Source organism: Perca flavescens, chromosome 5, assembly GCF_004354835.1.
Source record: "Perca flavescens isolate YP-PL-M2 chromosome 5, PFLA_1.0, whole genome shotgun sequence".
Lineage (NCBI taxonomy): Eukaryota > Metazoa > Chordata > Actinopteri > Perciformes > Percidae > Perca > Perca flavescens.
Genome location: NC_041335.1, coordinates 34,932,968 through 34,941,393, shown reverse-complemented (window position 1 = coordinate 34,941,393; position 8,426 = coordinate 34,932,968). Strand labels below are relative to the sequence as shown.

Sequence of the window (8,426 nt, the reverse complement as noted above, 5' to 3'; positions counted from 1 at the left end):
TTTGGTGGTGTATGTGCGGATGTAAGCAAAATAACAAATAAACGCAAAAGTGAAGAAAATATGTATTTATTTGGGGAAATAAAAAATTAATTATGAAAGGAATTTCATATACTTTTTGTCATTGCCATATTACATTTAAGTCCCACTGAAAGTCTGTGCAAAATGATCAGTCAGACATGACATATAAAAGATTTAATCCAAGTGCGACCCTAGGACATTAAAAAGGATTCTTAGAGATTATCCAGCATTATAACTGTTACAGTATAAATATCATTAAGAGCCATAGACCCACCCATCAATGGTTCTTTCAATCTAAGATGTGAGATAAAGTCCACGTTTAATCAAAGTTGGAGTCCAGCTCATTAACCATCATTACAATAAGAAGAAATATCACAAATAGTCATAGAGCCACCTATCAATAGCTCTCTCATTGGCTAATGCATCTTTTTGCCAATCCACATGCCACCTGAGGTTAGCAATGACCTGGCTGTAGTTTCTCCCCAAACTGTGGCGCCAGGCACCAAATTCTTTTTTATTATAGAGATGGACAGTTGTAGAGACTTTTGGATAGTCCACAATACTACGCAGTAGCTTGTCCAGATGCGCCTGCACATCTGGGAATTTGAGAGCTACATTATGAAGTTCTTCCTTGTCCAGTGTTACATCTGCAAAATACAGAGTACAGAAAAATCAAAGGGTGCAACAGTTTTATGATTGTTTATTTTTTACTTGAAAGCATATGATGTGTTGATTGAAGTTTATTTGCTGAAGCTAGGAACTCACCAAAAAGCTGTGGTTGGACACTCAGGCCATCTGCATAGGCAATATATTTCCATCGGCCACTTCTCAGCATGTAAGTAGAGGCATTGACATTACAACCATGGTATTCACTCAGAACCCAGTCTGGATGTTGCTTCTTGGAAAAAGCGCTGGCGTTGGATAGCAGAGGAAGGAGCGAGTGGCCACTGAGAATACCTACTGGTAAAATACCAGCAATGTCTGCAAAATACACAAGTGTGTCACATCAAGTTAAAACACTAATACTGAAGTCTACCAGTGCTTTTATTTTGTTGTTTTTACAGACAGTAGACAGTTCAAATTCCTCCACATCTTGAACCATAACACTTTTATTCTACCCTTCTTAACAGACATTTTAAAGATTACTTCTGTCTACTTTCTTACCCAGCACAGTGGGATAGAGATCAACCAAGGACACAAGCTGGTCGACCTGCAGGCCAGACTTCAGCCCAGGCCCCATGATCAGCAGGGGAACATGGGAACTGCCTTCAAACATTGACATCTTGTAGAACTGCCGGTGCTCCATGGCTAGCTCTCCGTGGTCGGCCGTGAAGATCACAACAGTGTTGTTAAGCAGCTCGGTCTCTCTCAGAGCTGAAATCACCTGGCCTGGGGAAACAGAGTAAGCATTGCTTTATTCAAAGACATTATTCAAACAGCAGTGGCAGAATAACTCGGTGACTTAAAGTCATCAAATTATGCTTTTTGGCTTTTTTTCCTTTCCTTTGTGTTGTATATCTTTTTGCACGTTATAGGTTTACAAAGTGAAAAAGCCCAAAGTCCACCCCAAAGGGACTTACCATCTCCCACAGAAAACACAGTTCACAAACTGCTCCAAACAGCTCTATTGTAGTCCAGCCTTTACTTCAGAGACAAACGTGGTCACTTTGTAACACACGTTATAATGCTCACCTAGCTGCTAGCGTGGCACGCCCTCATACTCTGCTTCTGACTGGCTAGTAGTCCTTACCTAGCTAATGCGCATGTGCAACTCCCAACAAAGATGGAACAGAAGCGCGATGCCTCACTCTGTGGCTAAAACAGACAGCTCAACACACAGGGTGAAAAGAGGAGCTGCAGCAATGTGCAGTACAACAAAAATATGGTGTTTTTTGAAAATTAAACCATGTAAACCTATTCTGATATAACCTCTAAATACAATTATGTACCTGAAAATGAGCATAATATGAGCACTTTAAAGTATTAAAAGTAAAATTACTCAATGCAGAAAAATCCTCACATTTTACAAACTGGAAACGATCAAAACATTCTGTTGATCAACTAAGTGATTAATCAGCTAAACATTTCAGCTGGACTTGTAGGCCGTTATAATAACAGATTTTATAAACTACTATGTGTTTTTTGTGGAAAATCTTTATTTGTAAAGTAACTAAAGCTGTCAGATGAATGTAGTGGAGTAGAAAGTACAATATTTCTCTCTGAAATGTAGCGGAGTAGAAGTAGAAAGTGGCATGGAAAGAGAAGACTCAAGTAAAGTACAAGTACCTCAAATTTGTACTCAAGTACAGTACTTGAGTAAATGTATTCAGTTACATTCCACCACTGTATATTAGTATTACTGATACGCCTAAAATCTAGCTACCTGCTGTTCCCAGTTATGCTACGCTATGTTTTATAGCCAGAGTGGTATGCTGGCTGTGCTGACTGTTAAAGAAAGTCTCTCTCTCCAACTTATTTTAATACATTTTTTTTTGTTTTCTACAGTACATGTTTGGATCTGTAGACGTTAACAAAAACTGCTCCTTGCAGGTATGGGGCTGCTGCTTCATTAGTTATCATGGCAACAGAGTTTGGTGTGAACTTGAGCCCTCTTTGGGAGTCCGAAAAGACGAGGGTTAGGCTATCTGTCATGCCCACTGCCTCCCGCTTAGGGATTCCATCCCCTGGTGAGCTACTGCTGTCGACTCACCCAGCATGGCATCTGCTTCGGCACACATGGCATAATAGAAGGCCCTTATCCTTTTGACTTCCTCCTCAGCAAAAACACCACTGCAGTTTTTGGTGAAGGTGGAGTAGTAGTCCACAGGGTGCATGGCAGCAAAGGGCAGCCACTTAGGAATAGTGATGAGCTCAGAAGACACCTGTGTGTGTAAAATCAGAATCAGAAAAAGATTTATTGCCAGGTAAGGAGCACATATTAGGAATTTGCCTTGGTTGACGGTGCATACGTGAAAACATATTTAAACATGAATATGAAATAAAGAAACAATAACTACAGAAACAAATAACGCATGCATATAAACTATGTCTTACGCCCCGATCTAGGAGTGTCGGAGCGCAACATAAAAAAGGAAACGGAGGAGTGGCGATTGAAATAACAAAGCAATGTATTGCTTTAACATGAAACAATGTAATTTCACAAAGACAACCAAACACAAACAATCTTATCTTACGAAATATCTTAATAATTATCTACTGGAAGCTTCCCATCTGGGTAAATCAATGCCAATAACAGAAAACCACCTATTCTCCTATAGGCCTATAACATTAAGGAAGAAAAAAAATAAGAACTTAAAGGGTAACTACCGTTTTTTTAAACCTGGACCCTATGTTCCTATGTTTTTGTGTCTAAGTGACTGATGTAGGGCTGTCCTCGACTAAAGAAATTCTTAGTCGACTAACACTTATACAATTTTGTCGACTAATCGATTAGTTGATTTAATTGACAGAGCTGTGCGCTTTGAGAGGTGGTTAAGACTAGAAAAGCACAATATAAATGTAGTTAATTAACCATCTGTAAAACTGAGTTTCTCCACAATTAATCCTGCAAAAGCACCACTTTAAATCTTGTGTTTACCATAAATTTGCTCAGAAGTTTCTTGGAAATGAGTAATTAAGCATGAATAAGCATAACAAATGACTAATCGACTAAAGAAATCTTAGTCGACTAAGACCAAAACGACCGATTAGTCGACTAATCGACTAAGAGGTGGCAGCCCTAGACTGATGGGAACAACAATCTCTGACATTGGTCCAGTATTAAGTGAGATCGCTGCAGTCGGCAAAACAAGCTACAATGTAAGTTAATAGGGCAATTGTGCAGCTTGTATTTACCTTCACAAAAGTGCTTGTTTTTGCCACTGACAGGCTCAGATTATTATTCTAAGTGTCTGACAACATCATGGAAAGGATCCCTTCAGAGATAGACCTTTAAAAACTCTTTGAGACCTTTCTGTTTTATTTTGTTTCTGTCGATTTTGAATGAAGTGTATTTCACCATGCTAAAATTAGTGTTTATTTACATGGAGTCTGGTGGGTTTAGTGAACGCAATTTTACGGATGTTGTTGTTTAAAAAAAAGGATCATACTCTTTAACAGAAAGGTCAACCTCCTTAGAAATCCTTTCCATAACGTTGTCAGACACTAAATAATAATCTGAGCCTGTCAGCGGCAAAACAAGCACTTTTGTGAAGGTAAATACAAGCTGCACAATTGCCCTTTTAACTTCCATTGTAGCTTGTTTCGCCGCTGCCGACTGCAGCAATCTCTCTTAATACTGGACCAATGTCAAAGATTGTTGTTCCCATCAGTCACTTAGACACAAAAACATAGGAAAAAATAGGGTCCAGGTTGAAAAAAACGGTAGTTACCCTTTAAGACTTTATAGTGATTCATAGATTTATATAAAAACATATGATGTGATTTTGCAATAATGGAGAGAAAACATTCCAAAAACAGGGAAAGAAAAGCCCTGCCTTTTTCAGCCAGTATGGTGAGGTGAGGAAGGTGGATCCTCCTGCGGTGGGCCCCAGGGACTCGGTTTTATAAGGGTGAGGTAAATTGAGGCCGAGATAAAGAGCGAAGGGCCGGTGCGAGGATCCAGCTCTCTGGTGGATCCACTGTGCAGCCTTGTCTGTGTTTTCCCAGTCTTTTCTCATGACCCTTACTGTTGACATGTTCCCAGCGAGTTGTGTAACAGGCCGGCCCTCTTGGCGCAGGACGAGCTGAACGTCTCGTGTCCAGGCCTCAACTCGATTACTGCAGAAGTTGCACAAACACACACAAATAGCAACAACACGCAGGCAGGGACACAGAAAAATGGGAAGTGGAAGGAACATGTGAGGACAAGCATCCAAAAAGATGATTCACACCGTTCTGAAAAATAGATGCCCACATACACACTACGCCATTAGGGCTGGGCGATAATTCAATATGATCATTTATCGTCTTCCAATGGAATCACATTATATATCGAGATATACAAATATGTTACTAAATTGATAATAACAAGCACATACTAACAAAAGTTTCTCAGAAAATCTGTTGTGAATTATTTTGAGGGAATATCATTTGAAGAATTGCAGATTTGTTTTAACATCACACTATTTTTGTACATGTCAACAAAGTCAGTATATAGCTGGAAAAACAATATATTTTCTCTCTATAATTTCACTTGAAACTGTTTACTATATTATTGATGATTATTTATATAAAATCTCATTGTAAAAATATTTTGTGAAAGCACCATTTGTCAACTCTACAATATCGTCGCAATATCGATATCCATGTATTTGGTCAAGAATGCGGTGATATCTGATTTTCTCCATATCGCCAAGCCCTATATGCAATTACTTATTATTACTTATACAGTAAGTCACTAACACTTATTTTGTGTGTATGGTGTGTAAGGGTGATTATTGATCTTAGTTTGGTGAATAGTAGTCTCGCTTTGCCAGACCTTCCTCCACAGCGCTGCGGAGGAAGATCTGGCGAGTCCACACTGCATTCCGGGATGGGAGAAAAACGCACTCTGGTTTATTGGCATTTCTTTAAACCAATCACAATCGTCATGGGCTGTGCTAAGCTCCGCACGGCGCCGCTGCAAAATAGCCTCGGGAAGGAACTCGTTTTGGTGGAACATGTGTACGTTCAAAAGTAGTTATAAGCGTGCAACAGAAAGCTCAGATTGGACAGATAGTCTAGCTAGCTGTCTGGATTTACCCTGCAGAGATCTGAGGAGCAGTTAACCATAGTCCTCAGAAATCCACCGGAGTTTAAAATTCCCAAACAAAGAGCGGAAGGAAACGGACATCAACGAAAAGACATGCATCCAGCAGAATTTCCCGTGGCACCGGAGCAATCCCGGAAGTGGAACGTCACGGATATATATGTGAATAGTGATGATAGAATGTGTTTCCTTCTCTTACACCGCACTTATCTTTCTGCCTACCTAACAGAGTGACTCCCTGAGGTGTAGTCCAGCTTGCCCATCGACTTGGTAAGATATCCATTCGCCTCCAGCAAATCCATCCATGTTGTTGCGTTGGCATCCAGGCACTTGTAGTTGTTCCATGACTGAGTGAGGTGAACAAACTGACCGCTCCACATTGCTGTGGAACAAAGATTAAATAGTTGAAATTAGGGCCGGACGATTAATCGGAAATGTATCCACATCGAAATTCTGAAGCTGTTATCGACGTATTTTTCCCATGACGAGAATTTCGATAATTCATTGCTGTTGATAGGCCTACTTTCTCCTTTAAAACATTCTACCGCGTCAGTAGTCATGTGACTTCACCCGGACCAGTCAGCCGTATGGGAAGGATAAAGGAGGACAACTCAAACACCGAGTCAGAGTCAACTGAGCAATCTGTGCCCAAAAATCCTGCAGTGTCCGTCGTCTGGAAGCATTTGGGCATTAGAAAAGATTATTTAGAACAGCGCGATTAATTATTGTTCATTCATCGTTATCGAGGTAAAATGTGCCATTAATTGTGATTTCAATTTTAGGTCATATCGTGCAGCCCTTGTTGAAATGCATGTATTACTCCACCATTATTACCATCTTAATTACCACAGTATCTTTGTCCCCAGTGCCTTTTATCAATACCTTTTATTCGGATCCCCATTAGCTGCTAACAATGTAGCAGCTACTCTTCCTGGGGTCCACATAAAAACAATCACAACATATACATAAAAATACCATACGTATAAGTTTACATACACTTAATACAAGACATATCATTGCGTACATGTTTAGTAAATTAGTGTCAAATAAAATAACATCACATTCCGACAATAATAGCCATAGATAGTTAGATCTAACTATGGTCTCTATGGTCGTCACATAATTTATCTTGGAGTACAGACAAATTGGTTGTTTACCAAATCAGATATCCTAAAGAAAATTCATATGGTTGCATGCCAACCTCTTGTCTACTCTGAGCCACGAGAGACTGGCATGCACACTCTCTGTACTCAGCCTGGCACCTGATGGACATGCCAGTGCAAGTTTTGCTGCTTTATTTTAAGCTATTTTTTAGTGGGTAACTTACCTGCTCTTGAGGGGCAGCAGATGGGTGAGTTGGTGTAAGCATTGACGAAGGTAGTGCCGAGCTCCCTGAGGTAGTTCACATATGGCAGCTGCACAACTTTGCGGCCAGGATCAAAGGTCAATCGCCCATCCTTCAGAAAGAGGAAAACTGACATTCAGACACAAAGCCACGGAGCTACACAGTTGAACAAGGATTAAATGTGAAAAAGTAGACAATGTAAGCAATTTGTGCACATGAGCAATCTGGGCAATATAAGCAGTTTGTGCAAATGAGCAATCTGTGCAAATACAGTCATGTGAAAAAATTAGGACACCCATACTAAAGTTGACTAAAAAGAGGAATAAAAATAAATCATCTTTTGGAAATTGATCTTAATGCCTTAATTAAAAATATGAGGAAAAATTGAATCTTTAAGGACACCAATTTTGTTTGTGAATGAATAATGTATCGTAAATAAATAAATGTTCTTCCTTAAAACACAGGGGGCATAAGTATACACACCCCTATGTTAAATTCCCATAGAGGCAGGCAGACTTTTATTTTTAAAGGCCAGTTTTTTCATGGATCCAGGATACTGATAAAGTTCCCTTGGCCTTTGGAATTAAAATAGCCCCACATCATCACATACCCTTCACCATGTGATTATTTAATTCCAAAGGCCAAGAGAACTTTATTGGGCTGCATAGTATCCTGGATCCATGAAATAACTGGCCTTTCAAAAATAAAAATCTGCCTCCTTCTATGGGAATTTAACATAGGGGTGTGTATACTTATGCCCCCTGTATTTTAAGGAAGAACATTTATTTATTTACGATACATTATTAATTCACAAACAAAATTGTGTCCTTAAAGGTTGGATTTTAATTAAGGCATTAAGATCAATTTCCAAAAGATGATTTTTTTTATTCCTCTTTTTAGTCAACTTTAGCATGGGTGTTCTAATTTTTTCACATGACCGTAGCTTTCTACAGACAACATGTTTGGTGTTTAATACTGAGCTACTGTCCTGTCCTTTAGTGATGCGTTAGCGTAAAAGAAATAAACAAAGGCTAATGCTGTTGTGGCAGTTACTACGCATTAGGAATGCACCGTGCTGTAACATAATCCATACTTACAAATGCATCACTCATCACCATCACAATGTTGGGTCTGGTTCCATTTTGGCACAAACTGTGTCCATACATTTGAAATAGTAATATCAAAGCTAACACTTCTGCATTCATGACAGCGTTTCAGTTCTCTTTTTTTAAATGTGTTAGTTTGCTGTCGTAAAAGAGATTTGTCTGGACTGGGTGAGATTTCATCCAAGTAGACATTCAACAAGTGATCGAG

At 39.4% G+C, this 8,426-nt stretch overlaps 1 protein-coding gene across 1 annotated transcript; it reads right to left on the bottom strand.

The window, feature by feature from the left end:
- Window positions 1-50: 50 nt before the first annotated feature.
- arsk (arylsulfatase family, member K) lies at window positions 51-8,426 on the bottom strand. The gene is made up of 8 exons (XM_028577892.1): window positions 8,210-8,426; window positions 7,095-7,224; window positions 5,990-6,149; window positions 4,515-4,797; window positions 2,729-2,900; window positions 1,183-1,407; window positions 784-999; window positions 51-665 (listed from the first exon to the last, which is right to left on the bottom strand). The coding sequence occupies exons 1-8, from the start codon at window positions 8,315-8,317 to the stop codon at window positions 391-393; spliced, it is 1,569 nt and encodes a 522-aa protein (XP_028433693.1). The 5' UTR covers window positions 8,318-8,426; the 3' UTR covers window positions 51-390.

Coding starts and splice junctions, on each gene's coding strand:
- arsk (XM_028577892.1), bottom strand. CDS start 8,317: ATGAATGCAGAAGTGTTAGCTTTGATATTACTATTTCAAATGTATGGA. Junction 7,225..8,209: donor TGGTGATGAGTGATGCATTT/GTAAGTATGGAT, acceptor CTCTTTCTGAAG/GATGGGCGATTGACCTTTGA. Junction 2,901..4,514: donor CACCATACTGGCTGAAAAAG/GCAGGGCTTTTC, acceptor TTACACACACAG/GTGTCTTCTGAGCTCATCAC.